This window comes from Euprymna scolopes, chromosome 34 (assembly GCF_053919585.1).
Source record: "Euprymna scolopes isolate OS-2025 chromosome 34, ASM5391958v1, whole genome shotgun sequence".
Taxonomy (NCBI): Eukaryota; Metazoa; Mollusca; class Cephalopoda; order Sepiida; family Sepiolidae; genus Euprymna; species Euprymna scolopes.
Window position 1 is genome coordinate 30,624,700 of NC_136515.1, and position 25,427 is coordinate 30,650,126.

Genomic DNA, 25,427 nt, shown 5'->3' on the forward strand with positions numbered 1-25,427 from the left:
CCTACCGCCAATAGCAATGGCCAATGACTCTTTATCTGAAAGTACATCTTTTAAACTCCTTGGCCTAACGTTCACAGGAAACATGAGTTGGAACAATTACATTGAGAACATTGCCAGGGCTGCTGTGAAGAAGGTGGGTTCTCTCTACTGTGCTAGAAAGCTACTAACACCTGAAAGTACCCTATACCTCTATAAGGCCACCATTCGCCCATGTATGGAGTATTGTTGTCATATTTGGGCTGGTGCATCTGCCACTAGTCTCTAGCTCCTAGACAAGGTTCAAAAGAGAGTCGCCAATCTGATAGGTCCTGAACTGTCAGCTAAACTTCAGCCTCTGTCCCATCGATGAAATGTTGCATCCCTCCGCCTGTTCTACAAGTACTTTAATGGAGAATGCCCTGACGAACTGCAAGCACTTGTGCCCCCACAACGTAAATACTCCCCGACAAACCCGACAAGCAGCTAAATCCCACCCCTTCACAGTAGAGATCCCTAGATGCAAGAGAGCCTTCTACTCCAGTAGTTTCTTCCCCAGAACAGCTAGACTTTGGAATTCCCTTCCGGGTCCCTGCTTCCCCGACTGCACTGACATGCAGAAGTTCAAGTGCAACGTGAATGGACATCTTGCTGCCCAACTTCCTACACAGTACCCCTGATGCTTATGTCCCCGATAGTAGCCCCCTACAACAAAGTGGCAATGTGCCTTGTTTTGAGGTGAAAAAAAGAAATAAAAAAATGGAATTAAAAATTTAACATCAATATGTACATCAATATAATACATTTAATTTAACATCAATTTGTACATCAATATAAAACAAAACAAAGACAGAGAAAAACGCAAATATATTTTAATATGTGTATGGAGGGAAAACATGACAGCTTGCATTTATACTGACAGGAAATGTGATACAAATTTAGGGTTAACTATCTGGGTTCAAAATATAGGTCAACAATAAGGTCAACGCATGTGCAGATTTTGATTAAATTAATTAGCAACTTGGCTACATAGAGAAGATTTCGGCTGGAGATTCATATTTACACTACAAAAAAAAGCAAAAAACGTAACAATAACAATTGATAATAATAAATAATAAAATAATAAAAAATATTGAATAATAAAAAAATTATTATAATAATAAATAAAAGTAATAAAATAATAAATAAAATATATTTAATAAAAAATAAGGAATAAAAAATATAATAATTAATAACAATAATAAAAATTATAGTAATAATAAGATTAATAATAATGATAAAATAATAACCATAATGATAACAATAATAATCATAATAACCATCCAAATAATAATAATAACAAATATAATAGATCATAACAATAAAGAAATATACTAATAAAATAATAATTAATTTTAAATTTCAAAGATATCTTTTTTAATTTAAACAATTTATACAACTAATAGATCCTACACTCAACATTTATCAAATATACATTCTTACAAATTCCATACAGATTCAAGTTTATGGAATAATAAGATAGATGTAATTTATAATTTTAAATATATATGGTAAAAATTAAAAATTTAAATTGTTAACAGCTGAGGATGAGAATTAAGAAATTAAAAAAATCAAGGTTAAGATACTTAGGATCTATTAATAAAAATCAACACTTTTGAGATAAAGTGAAGGAAAGAGAATATTTAAAGAAAAAATTTAGTAATTTTAGCTAATAATCAAGAATTTGAGACTAAAATTTCAGATTTAAGATTAAAAAATTAAAGTTAAACTATACCTAATATTACAAGGTTTGTAACACTTCAAAATCAAATAACAAAAATCAAATAACAAAAATCAAATAACAAAAAGCACCACATAAATTGATGCATTCACAGATGTATAATGTAAGCAAATTATAATGGATTATATAATGTGAATCATAATGTATAAGATGTAAAATAATAAAATATAAGAGTATATAAAATACATCATTATCAAGAAAACAGGGAGAGAACATCTAAACATACAAACATATAAACTTACAAAACCAACAACAGAGATAAAGCAGCAGAATAAAAAATAAAGAAACAATGGTAAAAAGCTAAAGTTTGAGTCATAGGTATGGGTTAAATCATATAAAAATGTAATAAAAATGTTCTAGTTAGAGGCTTAGTAGATTTACTGGTTTATGTCAATTTCAGTAATTAGAAGTAATAGTGTAATAAAATTATAGGTGTAGGTTTAAACAATAACAGGGATAAATTAAGGGGATAGAGTAAATAGTTGGCTTAGAAGGTGTGATTTACAGCACCTACAATTAATCAATGTCGTTTGTTTTGTTTTTTATTTTATCCCTATCCTTATATTTTGTAATAAATAGCTTTTCAATTAGGCAAAAAAAATAGGGAAAATTAACAATTGACAGTTTTTTTTAAAGATTTCTCAGTTAACAATTGGTGTTAGACTATTTCTTATTAGTTCTCTATAATATAAAGCAAGTGATGTCTTATTGTTATAATCTGGATTAACGAAGTAGCATTTATGGCCAATATATCTTTATTTGAACTATTACTTGTTTGACTTTATTTGAACTATTACTTGTTTGACACCATTCAAGTCTCCATAAAGAAGCTTTTCTTACATGAAGCCAAAGTTATTTTCGGTCACACTTGACAAGCACAGACCTAGGCATGTGGTTAGGTCTGTAGCCAATAAGTTTATCTTTCAAAATCATATAGAGTTTACTTACTTCTAACTTATATTTTTCGCACTAGATCACCATTTGTGTTAAAAACTGGCAATAAATGGGCCTAAATTTATGACAAAATTTTTTAAGGCCATCAGAATAAAAAGCCATATTTTAAATTTCACTTACCCAAGACACAAAATAAGGCATTCAAGCAAGAAAGTACCGTATGTATATTGAATTAAGAATAATAAAAAAAAAAAAAATAGACCAAAAAGTCTTATTGGGGATTTGCCATGCAAGAATGTACATTTTCGTCTGTGAAAATTTTCTTTCAATTATTTTTCAAATTTGATATTTTCTTTTAGCTTTAAAGGCCCACAAAGTTTCTAATGCATGCATGAAGTGTGAAATATTAGCCATTCCAATACAGCATACCATCCACTGACCAGAAAACACAAGTTTTATCAAAATCGGATGCAAACAGGAAAAGTTATGACTAATTTTGTAGAGAACAAAATTTCTTACCGGTATTAATGACAATATGTATGAGTCAATTTTTTTAATTAATAAAATTTTTTAATAATTAATACTGAAATTTTTAATTAATTAATTTTTTTAATAATTAATAGTGAAATTCATTTTTAATAATTAATATTGAAATTTATCATCAATGTAAAATTTGCAAATTTTCTGAAAAAGTGCACTTTTACTGGTACGTATGCTAGGAAAATACTGGAAACCCAATAAATTATGTCCAAAACAAAGAATTGAAGCTCCGGGAAATTTCCACATTATGTACTACTTAGACATATTCTACATTTCTTATGAAAATGACGTTAGCTTGTTTTACTACATTTCTTATGAAAATGACGTTAGCTTGTTTTACTACATTTGTTATGATAATGACGTTAGATTGTTTTACCACATTTCTTATGAAAATGACGTTAGCTTGTTTTACTACATTTGTTATGATAATGACGTTAGATTGTTTTACTACATTTGTTATGATAATGACGTTAGATTGTTTTACTACATTTGTTATGATAATGACGTTAGATTGTTTTACTACATTTGTTATGATAATGACGTTAGATTGTTTTACTACATTTGTTATGAAAATGACGTTAGATTGTTTTACTACATTTGTTATGATAATGACGTTAGATTGTTTTACTACATTTGTTATGAAAATGACGTTAGATTGTTTTACTACATTTGTTATGAAAATGACGTTAGATTGTTTTACTACATTTGTTATGATAATGACGTTAGATTGTTTTACTACATTTGTTATGAAAATGACGTTAGATTGTTTTGCTACATTTGTTATGATAATGACGTTAGATTGGTTTACTACATTTGTTGTGAAAATGACGTTATATTGTTTTACTACATTTCTTATGATAATGACGTTAGATTGTTTTACTACATTTGTCATGAAAATGACGTTAGATTGTTTTACGACATTTGTTATAAAAATGACGTTAGATTGTTTTACTACATTTGTTATCATAATGACGTTACATTGTTTTACTACATTTCTTATGAAAATGACGTTAGCATGTTTTACTACATTTGTTATGATAATGACGTTAGATTGTTTTACTACATTTGTTATGATAATGACGTTAGATTGTTTTACTACATTTGTTATGATAATGACGTTAGATTGTTTTACTACATTTGTTATGATAATGACGTTAGATTGTTTTACTACATTTGTTATGATAATGACGTTAGATTGTTTTACTACATTTGTTATGAAAATGACGTTAGATTGTTTTACTACATTTGTTATGATAATGACGTTAGATTGTTTTACTACATTTGTTATGAAAATGACGTTAGATTGTTTTACTACATTTGTTATAAAAATGACGTTAGATTGTTTTACTACATTTGTTATGCTAATGACGTTAGATTGTTTTACTACATTTGTTATGAAAATGACGTTAGATTGTTTTACTACATTTGTTATGATAATGACGTTAGATTGTTTTACTACATTTGTTATGATAATGACGTTAGATTGTTTTACTACATTTGTTGTGAAAATGATGTTAGATTGTTTTACTACATTTCTCATGATAATGACGTTAGATTGTTTTACTACATTTGTTATGAAAATGACGTTAGATTGTTTTGCTACATTTGTTATGATAATGACGTTAGATTGTTTTACTACATTTGTTATGATAATGACGTTAGATTGTTTTACTACATTTGTTGTGAAAATGACGTTAGATTGTTTTACTACATTTCTCATGATAATGACGTTAGATTGTTTTACTACATTTGTCATGAAAATGACGTTAGATTGTTTTACGACATTTGTTATGATAATGACGTTAGATTGTTTTACTACATTTGTTATGAAAATGACGTTAGATTTTTTACTACATTTGTTATGATAATGACGTTAGATTGTTTTACTATATTTGTTATGAAAATGACGTTAGATTGTTTTGCTACATTTGTTATGATAATGACGTTAGATTGTTTTACTACATTTGTTATGATAATGACGTTAGATTGTTTTACTACATTTGTTGTGATAATGACGTTAGATTGTTTTACTACATTTGTTATGATAATGACGTTAGATTGTTTTACTACATTTGTTATGATAATGACGTTAGATTGTTTTACTACATTTGTTATGATAATGACGTTAGATTGTTTTACTACATTTGTTATGATAATGACGTTAGATTGTTTTACTACATTTGTTATGATAATGACGTTAGATTGTTTTACTACATTTGTTGTGAAAATGATGTTAGATTGTTTTACTACATTTCTCATGATAATGACGTTAGATTGTTTTACTACATTTGTTATGATAATGACGTTAGATTGTTTTACTACATTTGTTATGAAAATGACGTTAGATTGTTTTGCTACATTTGTTATGATAATGACGTTAGATTGTTTTACTACATTTGTTATGATAATGACGTTAGATTGTTTTACTACATCTGTTGTGAAAATGATGTTAGATTGTTTTACTACATTTCTCATGATAATGACGTTAGATTGTTTTACTACATTTGTTATGAAAATGACGTTAGATTGTTTTGCTACATTTGTTATGATAATGACGTTAGATTGTTTTACTACATTTGTTATGATAATGACGTTAGATTGTTTTACTACATTTGTTGTGAAAATGATGTTAGATTGTTTTACTACATTTCTCATGATAATGACGTTAGATTGTTTTACTACATTTGTCATGAAAATGACGTTAGATTGTTTTACTACATTTGTTATGATAATGACGTTAGATTGTTTTACTACATTTGTTATGATAATGACGTTAGATTGTTTTACTACATTTGTCATGAAAATGACGTTAGATTGTTTTACGACATTTGTTATGAAAATGACGTTAGATTGTTTTACTACATTTGTTATGATAATGACGTTACATTGTTTTACTACATTTGTTATGATAATGACGTTAGATTGTTTTACTACATTTGTGATGATAATGACGTTAGATTGTTTTACTACATTTGTTATGATAATGACGTTAGATTGTTTTACTACATTTCTCATGATAATGACGTTAGATTGTTTTACTACATTTGTTATGAAAATGACGTTAGATTGTTTTGCTACATTTGTTATGATAATGACGTTAGATTGTTTTACTACATTTGTTGTGAAAATGACGTTAGATTGTTTTACTACATTTCTCATGATAATGACGTTAGATTGTTTTACTACATTTGTTATGATAATGACGTTAGATTGTTTTACTACATTTGTTATGAAAATGACGTTAGATTGTTTTGCTACATTTGTTATGATAATGACGTTAGATTGTTTTACTACATTTGTTATGATAATGACGTTAGATTGTTTTACTACATTTGTTGTGAAAATGATGTTAGATTGTTTTACTACATTTCTCATGATAATGACGTTAGATTGTTTTACTACATTTGTTATGAAAATGACGTTAGATTGTTTTGCTACATTTGTTATGATAATGACGTTAGATTGTTTTACTACATTTGTTATGATAATGACGTTAGATTGTTTTACTACATTTGTTGTGAAAATGATGTTAGATTGTTTTACTACATTTCTCATGATAATGACGTTAGATTGTTTTACTACATTTGTCATGAAAATGACGTTAGATTGTTTTACTACATTTGTTATGATAATGACGTTAGATTGTTTTACTACATTTGTTATGATAATGACGTTAGATTGTTTTACTACATTTGTCATGAAAATGACGTTAGATTGTTTTACGACATTTGTTATGAAAATGACGTTAGATTGTTTTACTACATTTGTTATGATAATGACGTTACATTGTTTTACTACATTTGTTATGAAAATGACGTTAGATTGTTTTACTACATTTGTGATGATAATGACGTTAGATTGTTTTACTACATTTGTTATGATAATGACGTTAGATTGTTTTACTACATTTGTTATGATAATGACGTTAGATTGTTTTACTACATTTGTTATGATAATGACGTTAGATTGTTTTACTACATTTGTTATGATAATGACGTTAGATTGTTTTACTACATTTGTTATGATAATGACGTTAGATTGTTTTACTACATTTGTTATGATAATGACGTTAGATTGTTTTACTACATTTGTTATGAAAATGACGTTAGATTGTTTTGCTACATTTGTTATGATAATGACGTTAGATTGTTTTGCTACATTTGTTATGATAATGACGTTAGATTGTTTTACTACATTTGTTGTGAAAATGATGTTAGATTGTTTTACTACATTTCTCATGATAATGACATTAGATTGTTTTACTACATTTGTTATGAAAATGACGTTAGATTGTTTTGCTACATTTGTTATGATAATGACGTTAGATTGTTTTACTACATTTGTTATGATAATGACGTTAGATTGTTTTACTACATTTGTTGTGAAAATGATGTTAGATTGTTTTACTACATTTCTCATGATAATGACGTTAGATTGTTTTACTACATTTGTCATGAAAATGACGTTAGATTGTTTTACTACATTTGTTATGATAATGACGTTAGATTGTTTTACTACATTTGTTATGATAATGACGTTAGATTGTTTTACTACATTTGTTGTGAAAATGACGTTAGATTGTTTTGCTACATTTGTTATGATAATGACGTTAGATTGTTTTACTACATTTGTTATGATAATGACGTTACATTGTTTTACTACATTTGTTATGATAATGACGTTAGATTGTTTTACTACATTTGTTATGATAATGACGTTAGATTGTTTTACTACATTTGTCATGAAAATGACGTTAGATTGTTTTACTACATTTGTTATGATAATGACGTTAGATTGTTTTACTACATTTGTTATGATAATGACGTTAGATTGTTTTACTACATTTGTTATGAAAATGACGTTAGATTGTTTTACTACATTTGTTATGATAATGACGTTAGATTGTTTTACTACATTTGTTATGATAATGACGTTAGATTGTTTAACTACATTTGTCATGAAAATGACGTTAGATTGTTTTACTACATTTGTTATGATAATGACGTTAGATTGTTTTACTACATTTGTTATGATAATGACGTTAGATTGTTTTGCTACATTTGTTATGAAAATGACGTTAGATTGTTTTACTACATTTGTTATGATAATGACGTTACATTGTTTTACTACATTTGTTATGATAATGACGTTAGATTGTTTTACTACATTTGTTATGATAATGACGTTAGATTGTTTTACTACATTTGTCATGAAAATGACGTTAGATTGTTTTACTACATTTGTTATGATAATGACGTTAGATTGTTTTACTACATTTGTTATGAAAATGACGTTAGATTGTTTTGCTACATTTGTTATGATAATGACGTTAGATTGTTTTACTACATTTGTTATGATAATGACGTTAGATTGTTTTACTACATTTGTTGTGAAAATGATGTTAGATTGTTTTACTACATTTCTCATGATAATGACGTTAGATTGTTTTACTACATTTGTCATGAAAATGACGTTAGATTGTTTTACTACATTTGTTATGATAATGACGTTAGATTGTTTTACTACATTTGTTATGATAATGACGTTAGATTGTTTTGCTACATTTGTTATGAAAATGACGTTAGATTGTTTTACTACATTTGTTATGATAATGACGTTACATTGTTTTACTACATTTGTTATGATAATGACGTTAGATTGTTTTACTACATTTGTTATGATAATGACGTTAGATTGTTTTACTACATTTGTGATGATAATGACGTTAGATTGTTTTACTACATTTGTTATGATAATGACGTTAGATTGTTTTACTACATTTGTTATGATAATGACGTTAGATTGTTTTACTACATTTGTTATGATAATGACGTTAGATTGTTTTACTACATTTGTTATGATAATGACGTTAGATTGTTTTACTACATTTGTTATGATAATGACGTTAGATTGTTTTACTACATTTGTTATGATAATGACGTTAGATTGTTTTACTACATTTGTTATGAAAATGACGTTAGATTGTTTTGCTACATTTGTTATGATAATGACGTTAGATTGTTTTACTACATTTGTTATGATAATGACGTTAGATTGTTTTACTACATTTGTTGTGAAAATGATGTTAGATTGTTTTACTACATTTCTCATGATAATGACATTAGATTGTTTTACTACATTTGTTATGAAAATGACGTTAGATTGTTTTGCTACATTTGTTATGATAATGACGTTAGATTGTTTTACTACATTTGTTGTGATAATGACGTTAGATTGTTTTACTACATTTGTTGTGAAAATGATGTTAGATTGTTTTACTACATTTCTCATGATAATGACGTTAGATTGTTTTACTACATTTGTCATGAAAATGACGTTAGATTGTTTTACTACATTTGTTATGATAATGACGTTAGATTGTTTTACTACATTTGTTATGATAATGACGTTAGATTGTTTTACTACATTTGTTGTGAAAATGACGTTAGATTGTTTTGCTACATTTGTTATGATAATGACGTTAGATTGTTTTACTACATTTGTTATGATAATGACGTTAGATTGTTTTACTACATTTGTTATGATAATGACGTTAGATTGTTTTACTACATTTGTTATGATAATGACGTTAGATTGTTTTACTACATTTGTCATGAAAATGACGTTAGATTGTTTTACTACATTTGTTATGAAAATGACGTTAGATTGTTTTACTACATTTGTTATGATAATGACGTTACATTGTTTTACTACATTTGTTATGATAATGACGTTAGATTGTTTTACTATTGTTATAATAATAACGTGAGGTGGTTTTACTACATTTGTTATGATAATGACGTTAGCTTGTTTTAATACATTTGTTATGATATTGATGTTAGATTGTTTTACTACATTTGTTATGATAATGACGTTAGATTGTTTTACTACATTTGTTATGATAATGACGTTAGATTGTTTTCCTATTCTTATGATATTGACGTTAGATTGTTTTTCTAAATTTTTTGATAATGACGTTAGATTGTTCTACTACATTAGTTATAATAATGACCTTAGATTGTTTTACTACATTTGTTATGATAATGACGTTAGATTTTTTACTACATTTGTTATGATAATGACGTTAGACGTTTTTACTACATTTGTTATGATAATGACGTTAGATTGTTTTACTAAATTTGTTATGATAAAGACGTTAAATTGTTTTACTACATTTTTTATGATAATGACGTTAGATTGTTTTACTACATTTGTTATGAAAATGACGTTAGATTGTTTTACTACATTTGTTATGATAATGACGTTAGATTGTTTTACTACATTTGTTATGAAAATGACGTTAGATTGTTTTACTACATTTGTTATGAAAATGACGTTAGATTGTTTTACTACATTTGTTATGATAATGACGTTAGATTGTTTTACTACATTTGTTATGAAAATAACGTTAGATTGTTTTGCTACATTTGTTATGATAATGACGTTAGATTGTTTTACTACATTTGTTGTGAAAATGATGTTAGATTGTTTTACTACATTTCTCATGATAATGACGTTAGATTGTTTTACGACATTTGTTATGAAAATGACGTTAGATTGTTTTACTACATTTGTTATGATAATGACGTTACATAGTTTTACTACATTTGTTATGATAATGACGTTAGATTGTTTTACTACATTTGTGATGATAATGACGTTAGATTGTTTTACTACATTTGTTATGATAATGACGTTAGATTGTTTTACTACATTTGTTATGATAATGACGTTAGATTGTTTTACTAAATTTGTTATGATAAAGACGTTAAATTGTTTTACTACATTTGTTATGATAATGACGTTAGATTGTTTTACTACATTTGTTATGAAAATGACGTTAGATTGTTTTACTACATTTGTTATGATAATGACGTTAGATTGTTTTACTACATTTGTTATGAAAATGACGTTAGATTGTTTTACTACATTTGTTATGAAAATGACGTTAGATTGTTTTACTACATTTGTTATGATAATGACGTTAGATTGTTTTACTACATTTGTTATGAAAATGACGTTAGATTGTTTTGCTACATTTGTTATGATAATGACGTTAGATTGTTTTACTACATTTGTTGTGAAAATGATGTTAGATTGTTTTACTACATTTCTCATGATAATGACGTTAGATTGTTTTACGACATTTGTTATGAAAATGACGTTAGATTGTTTTACTACATTTGTTATGATAATGACGTTACATTGTTTTACTACATTTGTTATGATAATGACGTTAGATTGTTTTACTACATTTGTGATGATAATGACGTTAGATTGTTTTACTACATTTGTTATGATAATGACGTTAGATTGTTTTACTACATTTGTTATGAAAATGACGTTAGATTGTTTTACTACATTTGTTATGATAATGACGTTAGATTGTTTTACTACATTTGTTATGATAATGACGTTAGATTGTTTTACTACATTTGTTATGATAATGACGTTAGATTGTTTTACTACATTTGTTATGATAATGACGTTAGATTGTTTTACTACATTTGTTATGATAATGACGTTAGATTGTTTTACTACATTTGTTATGATAATGACGTTAGATTGTTTTACTACATTTGTTATGATAATGACGTTAGATTGTTTTACTACATTTGTTATGATAATGACGTTAGATTGTTTTACTACATTTGTTATGATAATGACGTTAGATTGTTTTACTACATTTGTTATGATAATGACGTTAGATTGTTTTACTACATTTGTTATGATAATGACGTTAGATTGTTTTACTACATTTGTTATGATAATGACGTTAGATTGTTTTACTACATTTGTTATGAAAATGACGTTAGATTGTTTTACTACATTTGTTATGAAAATGACGTTAGATTGTTTTACTACATTTGTTATGATAATGACGTTAGATTGTTTTACTACATTTGTTATGAAAATGACGTTAGATTGTTTTGCTACATTTGTTATGATAATGACGTTAGATTGTTTTACTACATTTGTTGTGAAAATGATGTTAGATTGTTTTACTATATTTGTCATGAAAATGACGTTAGATTGTTTTACGACATTTGTTATGAAAATGACGTTAGATTGTTTTACTACATTTGTTATGATAATGACGTTACATTGTTTTACTACATTTGTTATGATAATGACGTTAGATTGTTTTACTACATTTGTGATGATAATGACGTTAGATTGTTTTACTACATTTGTTATGATAATGACGTTAGATTGTTTTACTACATTTGTTATGATAATGACGTTAGATTGTTTTACTACATTTGTTATGATAATGATGTTAGCTTGGTTTACTACATTTGTTATGATAATGATGTTAGATTGTTTGGCTACATTTGTTATGATAACGATGTTCGATTGTTTTACTACATTTGTTATGATAATGACGTTTGATTGTTTTACTACATTTGTTATGAAAATGATGTTTGATTTTTTTACTATTGTTATGATCATTACGTAAGATTGTTTTACATTTGTAATGATAATGACGTTAGATTGTTTTTCTATTGTTATGATAATGACGTTAGATTGTTTTTCCAAATTTGTTCTGATAATGACGTTAGATTGTTTTACTACATTTGTTATGAAAATGATGTTTGATTTTTTTACTATTGTTATGATCATTACGTAAGATTGTTTTACATTTGTAATGATAATGACGTTAGATTGTTTTTCTATTGTTATGATAATGACGTTAGATTGTTTTTCCAAATTTGTTCTGATAATGACATTAGATTGTTTTACTACATTTGTTATGATAATGACCTTTGATTGTTGTAGTATTTTTGCTATGATAATGATTTTAGATTGTTTTACTACATTTGTTATGATAATGACGTTAGATTGTTTAACTACATTTGTTATGATAATGACGTTAGATTGTTTTACTACATTTGTTATGATAATGACGTTAGATTGTTTAACTACATTTGTTATGATAATGATGTTAGATTGTTTTACCACATTTGTTATGATAATGACGTTACACTGTTTTACTACATTTGTAATGATAATGACGTTAGATTGTTTTACATTTGTTATGATAATGACGTTAGATTGTGTTACTATGTTATGATAATAATTTAGATTTTTTTACTACATTTGTTATGATAATGACGTTAGATTGTTTTACTACATTTGTTATGATAATGACATTAGATTGTTTTACTACATTTGTTATGATAATGACGTTAGATTGTTTTACTACATTTGTTATGATAATGACGTTAGATTGTTTTACATTTGTTATGATAATGACGTTAGATTGTTTTACCATTGTTATGATAATAACGTTAGATTGTTTTACTACATTTGTTATGATAATGATGTTGTATTGTTTTACTATTGCTATGATAATGACGTTAGATTGTTTTACTACATTTGTTATGAAAATGATGTTTGATTTTTTTACTATTGTTATGATCATTACGTAAGATTGTTTTACATTTGTAATGATAATGACGTTAGATTGTTTTTCTATTGTTATGATAATGACGTTAGATTGTTTTTCCAAATTTGTTCTGATAATGACGTTAGATTGTTTTACTACATTTGTTATGATAATGACCTTTGATTGTTGTAGTATTTTTGCTATGATAATGATTTTAGATTGTTTTACTACATTTGTTATGATAATGACGTTAGATTGTTTAACTACATTTGTTATGATAATGACGTTAGATTGTTTTACTACATTTGTTATGATAATGACGTTAGATTGTTTAACTACATTTGTTATGATAATGATGTTAGATTGTTTTACCACATTTGTTATGATAATGACGTTACACTGTTTTACTACATTTGTAATGATAATGACGTTAGATTGTTTTACATTTGTTATGATAATGACGTTAGATTGTGTTACTATGTTATGATAATAATTTAGATTTTTTTACTACATTTGTTATGATAATGACGTTAGATTGTTTTACTACATTTGTTATGATAATGACATTAGATTGTTTTACTACATTTGTTATGATAATGACGTTAGATTGTTTTACTACATTTGTTATGATAATGACGTTAGATTGTTTTACATTTGTTATGATAATGACGTTAGATTGTTTTACCATTGTTATGATAATAACGTTAGATTGTTTTACTACATTTGTTATGATAATGACGTTAGATTTTGTTACTACATTTGTTATGATAATGACGTTAGATTGTTTTACTACATTTGTTATGATGACGTACGATTGTTTTACTAAATTTGTTATGATAATGATGTTAGATTGTTTTACTACATTTGTTATGATAATGACGTAAGATTGTTTTACTACATTTGTTATGATATTGATGTTAGATTGTTTTACTACATTTGTTATGATAATGATGTTCGATTGGTTTACTACATTTGTTATGATAATGACGTTAGTTTTTTTTACATTTGTTATGATAATGATGTTCAATTATTTTACTACATTTGTTATGATAATGACGTTAGATTGTTTTACTACATTTGTTATGATAATGACGTTAGATTGTTTTAGTATTTTTATTATAATGACGTTAGATTGTTTTACTACATTTGTTATGATAATGACGTTAGATTTTTTTACCAGATTTGTTATGATAATGACGTTAGATTGTTTCACTACATTTGTAATGATAATGACGTTAGATTGTTTTACTACATTTGTTATGATAATGACGTTAGATATTTTACTACATTTGTTATGATAAGTACGTTAGAGTATTTTACTACATTTGTTATGATAATGACGTTGGATTTTTTTACTACATTTGTTATGATAATGACGTTAGATTGTTTTACTACATTTGTTATGATAATGACGTAACATTGTTTTACTACATTTGTTATTGTTTTACTATTGTTATGATAATGACGTTAGATTGTTTTACTATTGTTATGATAATGACGTTAGATTGTTTTACTATTGTTATGATAATGACGTTAGATTGTTTTACTACATTTGTTATGATAATGACGTTAGATTGTTTTACTACATTTGTTATGATAATGACGTTAGATTGTTTTACTATTGTTATGATAATGACGTTAGATTGTTTGTCATTGGTTATGACTAATTTTGTAAAGAACAAAATTTCTTACCGGTATTAATGACAATATGTATGAGCCTATTTTTTTAATTAATTAATTTTTTCAATAATTAATAGTGAAATTCATTTTGAATAATTGATAGTGAAATTAATCATCAATGTAAAATGTGAAAATTTTCTGGAAAAGTGCACTTTTCATGGTGCGTATGCTAGGAAAATACTGGAAACCCAATAAATTATGTCTAAAACAAAGTACACAATCACAGAATTGAAGCTCCGGGAAATTTCCACATTATGTACTACTTAGACATATTCTACATTTCTTATGAAAATGACGTTAGATTGTTTTACCGCATGTGTTATGATAATGACGTTAGATTGTTTTACAACATTTGTTATGATATTGATGTTAGATTGTTTTACTACATTTATTATGATATTGATGTTAGATTGTTTTACTACATTTGTTATGATAATGACGTTAGATTGTTTTACTACATTTGTTATGATAATAACTTTAGATTGTTTTACTACATATGTTATGATAATGACGTTAGATTGTTTTACTACATTTGTTATGATAATGACGTTAGATTGTTTTACCGCATGTGTTATGATAATGACGTTAGATTGTTTTACCGCATGTGTTTTGATAATGACGTTAGATTGTTTTACCGCATGTGTTATGATAATGACGTTAGATTGTTTTACTACATTTGTTATGAAAATGATATTAGATTGTTTTACTACATTTTTTATAATAATGACGTTAGATTGTTTTACTACATTTGTTATGATAATGACGTTAGATTGTTTTACTACATTTCTTATGATAATGACGTTAGATTGTTTTACTACATTTGTTATGATAATGACGTTAGATTGTTTTACTACATTTGTTTTGATAATGACGTTAGATTGTTTTACCGCATGTGTTATGATAATGACGTTAGATTGTTTTACTACATTTTTTATGATAATGACGTTAGATTGTTTTACTACATTTGTTATGATAATGACGTTAGATTGTTTTACTACATTTGTTATGATAATGACGTTAGATTGTTTTACTACATTTGTTATGATAATGACGTTAGATTGTTTTACTACATTTGTTATGATAATGACGTTAGATTGTTTCACTATTGTAATAATAATAACGTTAGATTGTTTTACTACATTTGTTACGATAATGATGTTAGATTGTTTTACTACATTTGTTATGATAATGACGTGAGATTGTTTTACTACATTTGTTATGATATTGATGTTAGATTGTTTTACTAAATTTGTTATGATAATGATGTTAGATTGTTTTACTACATTTGTTATGATAATGACGTTAGATGGTTTTAGTACATATGTTATGATAATGATGTTAGATGGTTTTACTACATTTGTTATGATAATGATGTTAGATTGGTTTACTACATATGTTACCATAATGATGTTAGATTGGTTTACTACATATGTTACGATAATGATGTTAGTTGGTTTTACTACATATGTTATGATAATGATGTTCGATTGTTTTACTACATATGTTATGATAATGACGTTAGATTGTTTTACTACATTTGTTATGATAATGACGTTAGATTGTTTTACTACATTTGTTATGATATTGATGTTAGATTGTTTTACTAAATTTGTTATGATAATGACGTTAGATTGTTTTACTACATTTGTTATGATAATGACGTTAGATGGTTTTACTACATTTGTTATGATAATTATGTTAGATTGGTTTACTACATTTGTTATGATAATGATGTTAGATTGTTTTACTACATTTGTTATCATAATGATGTTAGATTGGTTTACTACATATGATAATGATGTTAGATTGTTTTACTACATATGTTATGATAATGACGTTAGATTGTTTTACTACATTGAACACAAGAGTTGAATTGTTGTTCCTTTACTTCATGCTATTATTGTGGTGCAACGTTATCCAAAAAACATTGCGATGGTAGTTCACAGTCAAATATCCCATACAGTTCGATGAGATCAATTAAGTAGCATTTACAACACTGCCTTTCTGGGAAGAGAGATAAACTAATTGTGAAATGGGTTATCCAGGAACTCTGTGAAAACTTAAGTAATGCTGCACTGGTTTCAAAATTGAAGCATATCGTCCAACAGTATAACATTTCCTTAGGGATGAGATTGTCATACGCAGATTGATTAACGGGTTTACTTTGTAAAGTGACTAATTTTGTTTGCCTCTGTATGATTATACATGTTATTTCTTAATTTAATAATCAGTAAATTTTCCAGCCTCTTTAAAAAAGTATCTTATTTTCAATTGCAATTTTAGGTTCCTAGTAAAAAAAAAAAAAAAACAGTACAAGGACTATCGTTTCATTATGTTCGGGGAACTGGTTAAAATACTAATTTTCAATTTAGCAATCTGACACACTTTGAAAATGCTAGAATATCTCTAAAACTAGGTCAGATTTTGTATTTTTGATAGTTTTTTTTAATTCCTCGTTAAATTTTGACCCAGAAAAATCGTATAACAAGCCATATAACTTTACTTTGAAAAATGATCTAAATTGGCCTCCATGAGAAAAACTTTTTCATGGAGACTTGAATAGTGTCATATAGTATTTATTAATAGTAGGATCTTTGTAGCAGATGAACTTGCAACAAGCACAATAACAGGAGTTAATTCTCATTGCTCGAGATTTGAAATTCATTTTCTTCCTGGGTTATCCAACCGGAGGTCAGCTCTCATATCACATGACCGAGTACATAAAAGGTGAAATCGGCAACTCTTTCTCCTCCCTCTCCTTAGCTTTCGCTGGCAGCAGACATTCACCTGGGCCTTTGTCCCCAGGCTAACGTGAGTACAAGCCAACATGGCAACTTTCAAACACTCACTTATTTCCACATGCGGTACTCACGTGAACTTTCTTTATCATGCTACAGAACTGGTCCGTTGGTACACACACTCCTAACACCCACTACAACACGTAAACACACTGAAGACTGCTCTTCCTTTCTCGTTTAACCGGCCTCCTTTGTCCCAACAACTACTGGCTACAAACATGTGTAACCTGAACTATTCTCTCCTTTAACAAGCCGGCATAATATTAAATCTACCTTTACATACAAGACGCATATGGCATAATCACGTTGACACACCGGTTCCTGCTGGATCCCCAAAGTTAAGCAACATTGAACCTGGTCAGTACTAAATGTGTGACCATTTGGGACATCCAGGTGCTGTATATGCTCTCCGCTTATCTCAGCATTGTTTCCAGTCATCCTGGTCTTCTCCTTGCCACTGGACTCAAACAGTGCCGATCCAGGAGAGGTATAGTTAGGGATTGCAAAACACTTGCCTCACAATTACATGCGCTACTGCCCCTAAGGGGTATCCTTTGTCTTTCAAGACTGAACGGAAGCATGGATGGATGGACACACAAGAACGCTTCCAGTTACTAATCTGTTTCTCTCTTGTACATGCTACTAATAAAGATGACAAAGTTGTTTTTAAATTTTAAAATGAGACTTCCTTTCATTGTCTTCATTATTTACTAAATCTTCCTATGCTCTAATGTTGGCTTGATAAATATCAGAGGTTGTTAAACAATTTTGAAACTCAAACTTATTAATACTACAAGTATTTATTTTATTTTATTATTAATACTACAAGTCTTAGTTTTTTACTTTGGTTAGGTTCTATGTTACCTTTAAGATTTTATTATTGTAATTTTTTAGTTTTTCCAAGTTATTACTGCAGCTATAACTTAATTTAATAATATTTTTAGCAAAAATTTTGCAACTTAGGGGGAAATGCAACTTAATAAGACTTAGAAATTTTTTACCCAGATTAGTTTTAACCATTTAATTTTTCTTTTATGTTCTTTTTTTGCGTCTGTTCATACTTAATGCAGGTTCTAGTTAAGCCTTTTTATAGTTGTTTTTAAGGGCCATATTATAAAAGTTCTTATAGTTTTTAAAAATTTCTTTCATTGACGACTTAAAACTAATTCTTTTAGTGATCGATTTTGGGTGGTTTGAGATTGGATGGACATAAATAGGGTTCATATTCTCCTTTTTATAAGGTTCATATGTTCCTTGTTTGATTCAGGGTTACATCAAGAAAATTAACTATTTTAATGTTTGAGGTTATATCTACCTTAAAACTAATTCTTTTCATTTCCTTGATAATAACTTTAAAAAATTTTCTCACATAAAAGCCAATAGTTTCTACTTCTATTTCTATAGTGACCTCACTATGTGGATGGTGATTATGATTATAATTATCATCATAATCACTGTTGTTATTATTATCATTATTATTCATTTTATTATTATTATTATTATTATTATTGTTTTCATTATTATTATTGTTTTCATTATTATTATTATTATTATTATTATTATTATTATTTCTTATAATTATTATTTTTATTTCTTATTTTTTAAATATATTTATCAATTTTTTAATTATTTTTATTTATTTATTATTACTATTATTATTATAATTATTTTGTATTATGAAATATTTTATACATTTTTTATTATTACTTTTATTATTATTTTATTATTATTTATTATTATTGTTACTTACTATTATTGTCATTTTATTTTTTATATTATTATTATTATTATTGTTATTATTATTATATTTTTATCATTTTATTACGGCTATAATATATTTTATTCATATATATATTACTCTTTTTTGTTTATATTTTTTCGTTTTTTAAAAGTACATAAAAGTGTAAATATGAATCTTCTCTATGTAGTCATTGCTAATTTATTTAATCAAAATTTTAATGTGAGTTGACCTTTTCGTTGACTAATATTTTCAGTCCAGATGGTTGACCCTAAAGTTGTATATTTCCTATCAGCATAAATGCAAACTGTCATCTTTTCCATCCACACCCATATTAAAATATATTTGCATTTTTCTTTTGTCTTTTGTTTTTGTTGTTTTCATTTTTTTATTGATGTAGAAACTTAAAGATTTCCATCGATGTTTAATGTTAATAGTTAATAATGATTTGAATATTTGTTACTATTACGAGCATTATTTTTATTTTATTTTTATTAGTAATAATTTTATTATTTTTATTTATATTATTGATAAAATTATTATTATTATTTGTATTATTTCTTTTTCTTTCTTCCTCTTTTTCCTCTCATTTTTTTTCCTCTTTATTTTGATGAATAGTTTTTATTCTTTTCTTTTTTATTTCTTCATCGATTTATTTTCAATCATGTTAAATACCGTTTTTTTATTTCTTCATCGATTTATTTTATACATTTTTTATTATTACTTTTATTATTATTTTATTATTATTTATTATTATTGTTACTTACTATTATTGTCATTTTATTTTTTATATTATTATTATTATTATTATTATTATTATTATTATATTTTTATCATTTTATTACGGCTATAATATATTTTATTCATATATATATTACTCTTTTTTGTTTATATTTTTTCGTTTTTTAAAAGTACATAAAAGTGTAAATATGAATCTTCTCTATGTAGTCATTTTTTCAATCATGTTAAATACTGTTAGCTTTATTCTTTATTTTTTGTATCACATCATGTGATGTGCTGACTATTCTGTGCTGGAAACTCCTGTAAAATTTTAATTACATACTTCAATTTTGCATAAGCAATATCACCTGAAGAGATCTTTAGTTACTTATAATTAGCTGACCGAAAAATGTGTAGTGACATGAAAATACTTATGTAAAACAAATAAAAAGTATATATATATATATATATATATATATATATATATATATATATATATATATATATATATATATATATATATAGTGATTGTCATGACTATTTGTTTCCATTCCCTCTTTGGTTAAAATTTATCGAAATAGCACAAAGGAAACACTAATTTGAGGTCTTCGATTGTGATTAAAAATTTTATTTTCTTGTATGTATGTAAATATAGATATTTATTTTCTTGTATGTATGTAAATATAGATATTTCTTTATAACCATATGTACTTAGAAACTACATTATCCAGAGGATAAGTATATTTCATTTTGATCGAAGGTGTTTGCATGTGACATCCATAAAATTTTAAATTTGAAAAATTTAGAAGTACTAAACTTCTTAGCCTGTAAAACTAATGACTTAAAATAAGTGACTTTATCCTAAATCGATGGTTGACTGTGATTAAATTTGTGCTCATTTTTGCATTAAATTCTAATCGCTATTAAATCCCTTACTGTGCATTGAATGGATACCATAATACTTAGTTTCTTGTACCTTATCATAACAAAGGTCCACACAAAATTTCAAGCAGATCAGCCCAGTAGTTTCTGAGAAAAAGTGGAATGGACAGACAGACAAACAGACAGACTAAGAGAAATATAATAAAGTAAAAAACATAAGAATAAAAATGCTTGGAGCAGAAGGGTACAGTGATTTACATTGATTGTTGAGTAATGTTGCGTCTGTATCACAGAGTTAATAATTAGAAATTTACATTTAATAATTAGAAATTTACATTTAATAATTAGAAATTTACATTTTATAATTAGAAATTTACATTTAATAATTAGAAATTTACATTTAATAATTAGAAATTTACATTTTATAATTAGAAATTTACATTTTATAATTAGAAATTTACATTTAATAATTAGAAATTTACATTTAATAATTAGAAATTTACATTTTATAATTAGAAATTTACATTTAATAATTAGAAATTTACATTTAATAATTAGAAATTTACATTTAATAATTAGAAATTTACATTTTATAATTAGAAATTTACATTTTATAATTAGAAATTTGCATTTAATAATTAGAAATTTACATTTTATAATTAGAAATTTACATTTAATAATTAGAAATTTACATTTTATAATTAGAAATTTACATTTTATAATTAGAAATTTACATTTAATAATTAGAAATTTACATTTAATAATTAGAAATTTACATTTTATAATTAGAAAATTACATTTAATAATTAGAAATTTACATTTTATAATTAGAAATTTACATTTTATAATTAGAAATTTACATTTTATAATTAGAAATTTACATTTTATAATTAGAAATTTCTTACAATCTATTTCAATTGATCCAATCCATCACATTTCGGCCAACTCAAAGGATTCCCATGAAAATATATTATTTCATCCAATTAATACTAAGTATTTCATTTCACTTTACTCCAAAAAATTGAATTATGTAAAAAAAATATGGTGTTATGGCCTTGCTCTGTTAGTTAAATATAGAACTGTTACATAAAAATGATATTTTTAATGATGATTCTAACATCAAGTGCTAAAAGATGAAAAGATCTACAAATTAATGGTTATAATTCTTCCTGAACTCTTTCTAAAATCTCATTCGATTTGAAAATACCTTGAGTCTTTCTCGTAAACTGTCTCTTTCTGTTGTGACTCTTTGTAATTCAGCAGTGGCATCATCTCTTTCATTTTCCACCTGACTTAAAATTGCTTGAGCTGCCAAAGACGTTTTCGGAGACTTGGGGGAACGAACCATTTCTCTCCGCACTTTCTGCAACTCTGCCTTTGACTGGGAAAAACCAAAAAAATGAGAAAATTCTAGTAAAAAATTGCTTTGAAGTATTTCTAAAATGGATTTAGAAATAGTTGTCAAATTATTTTTCCCTCAGCCTTTTTTTTTTTTTTTTTTTACATAGGCATCCAAGAGGCCACTCGAGGATAAGGGTTAAAGAGTGTACAGTAGAAATTGGACAATATAGTAATCGTTAGTAAATGGAGATTCGGTAAATTTGTTAACAAGTGGAACGGCTAATCAAGAACTTGTTTACGTTAGACTTGAAGACAACCATATTGTAGTCAGCTGGAAAGCAGGAAAACGGAAGACAATTCCACAGGCGTGCAGTTCTAAGAAAGAAGCTTTGTTCATGGAATCTACGTATAGGTTTAGGCACAGATAAAGAGTAGGGGGAATTATTAATAGTGTTTTCAGCTAAACGAGTGTTTCTTGTGAAAGTTTGGTGAGGGGGGACCATAGACTGAAGCTCAGTCGAACACTTTCCATGAAAATAACGATACAGCGGAAACAAACTCACAAAATCTCTTCTGTGAGATAGAGGTTGCAGGGAAGAGAAAAGGACATCTCCTACGAGGCTCCGAAGTCTTTGAACTCTATCAAGGTAGGACAAGTCCTTTTTAGCAGCTCTTGCCCAGATGTGGCACCAGTATTCCATCCTTGGACGTACCTGGCTCTTATATAGATAGAGAATTGCATCAGCAGTGAGATATCTACTGGATCAATAGAAGGATCCCACCATTTTTCCAGCGGCCTTGGCAACAGATTTGATGTACAAGTTCCATTTAAGATCAGGAGTAAAGGTCAAGCCCAGAAACTTGTCAAAACTTGAGGCCTCCTCAAGACAAGAGGCATTCATTTCAATTGATGCCAGATGTGGATCAGAACATTAATGATGTAAAGATAGGAGCTTGGTTTTAGATGCATTAAAAGTAACCAGCCACTCCTTTCCCCATTGTACCACGTGCTCAAGATCAGAGGAGAGAGAATTGGAGAGAACTTGGTCGTTTCCTGTCTTAGATGTGCTACCATAAATGGTAGTGTCATCAGCATAAATGTCTACAAATGATGTATGGATGTGATTTGGAAGATCATTAATGTAGATCAGGAAAAGAGTTGGGCCCAGGATGGACCCCTGAAGGATTCCAACATTAATACTATGAGCTTCTGATTTTTGCCCATCAACTACTACTCTTATGAACCTATCAGAAAGAAATGATTTAATAATTGAGAAGACATTTCCAGCTATACCATAGCTAGAGATCTTGTGAAGTAAACCTTTATGCCATACTTTATCAAAGGCTTTAGATTGTCAAGAGCAATTGCCCTAGAAAGGTTCCCTCCGTCAAGAGATTTGCTAATCCTATGAGATATAACTGTAAGCACATCTGCTGTAGATCTAGCAGAATGGAAACCATATTGAGTGTCACTAAGAACGTTATTTTTGCTGAGATGGTTGACTACTTCTCTATTTAACACAGATTCCAGCAACTTACTCATGACACACAGGAGACTTTATTGGCTTGTACTGAGAGGGGGATGAGTGATCACCTGAATTCTTAAATACAGGGCATACTGATGAGATTTTCCAGGATGATGGGAAGCAATTCTCCTTAAGACAACATTTGAACAGTTTTGTAAGTATGGGCGCTAGTTCTGGTTGAAGTTTTTTGAGTACTATAATTAGAATACCGTCAGGACCAGTTGCTTTACTGGAATCAAGGTTTTTGATTAGCTTGGCAACATCACGTACAGATATATGTATATCATATAGCATGTTTTCTGATACAGGAGGAAATATTGGGGGTTGGCGGCCTTGATCGCAAAGGGTAGAATTAGCTGCAAAAAGTTCTTGGCAAGGAGTTTGGCTTTGTCTGATGTTGACGAGATTACCTCAGGTCCATTGATGATAGTTGGGATAGAGCACACGCTTCTGTTCAGGATTCTGTTTGCTATTTGCTAAAACTGGTGGGAACCAAGCCGCTGCTCAGCTACTTTGGACTTAACAGATTGAGCATACAACTCTCTTGCATTCTTTATTACTTTCTTACAATAGTTGCTGGCAGTCCTGAAAGCGGCTTTAGTTTCCATACATCTATTATGTTGGAAGCAGTGGAAAAAGTGATTTCTGTGCGCAATGGCAGCAGCACATTCTGGAGAGAACCATGGCTGGCTGTTAGGTTTTTGCTGGAACTTTTTTAAGGGTATGAAACGGTCTATACCTACAATTAACCATTCTGTCAGATCTGATACTATAGAGGACACATCCTTTTTAAACATGGAATGCAGAGGTAGATCTGATATAAATGTACGGAAGCTATCCCAGTCAACCTTAGTGTATCGATATACTGTACAATGGGGACTTATTACATTTACATCTGGGGACTTATTACATTTCATTTTTATCTTAATTGATACAACAGAGTGGTCAGAAGATCCAAGAGGAGACAGAACAGAAACTGAACATAGTTCAGGGCAAGTTGTGAGAAAAACGTCTAGTAGACTCCCATACTGGCCGTCATTGTCAGGCACACAGGTGGGTTCGTGAACAATCTGAGTGAGGTCATAAGCAATGGAGAAATCATGACAGAACCTCCCCTCATCATTGGTCTTGTTCGAGTGGGTCAACCATTCTATGTTATGAA

At 27.5% G+C, this 25,427-nt stretch overlaps 1 protein-coding gene across 6 annotated transcripts in view; it reads right to left on the reverse strand.

Annotated features, from left to right (window-relative positions):
* Positions 1–25,427, reverse strand: part of LOC145259152 (centrosomal protein of 135 kDa-like) — a 493,729-nt gene that overhangs the window by 82,809 nt on the left and 385,493 nt on the right. For all 6 annotated transcript variants that reach the window (XM_080116863.1, XM_080116866.1, XM_080116865.1 and 3 more), the window contains one exon: positions 22,606–22,779. In XM_080116863.1, coding sequence (XP_079972989.1) covers positions 22,606–22,779 — 174 coding nt within the window. The remainder of the gene's footprint in view (positions 1–22,605; positions 22,780–25,427) is intronic.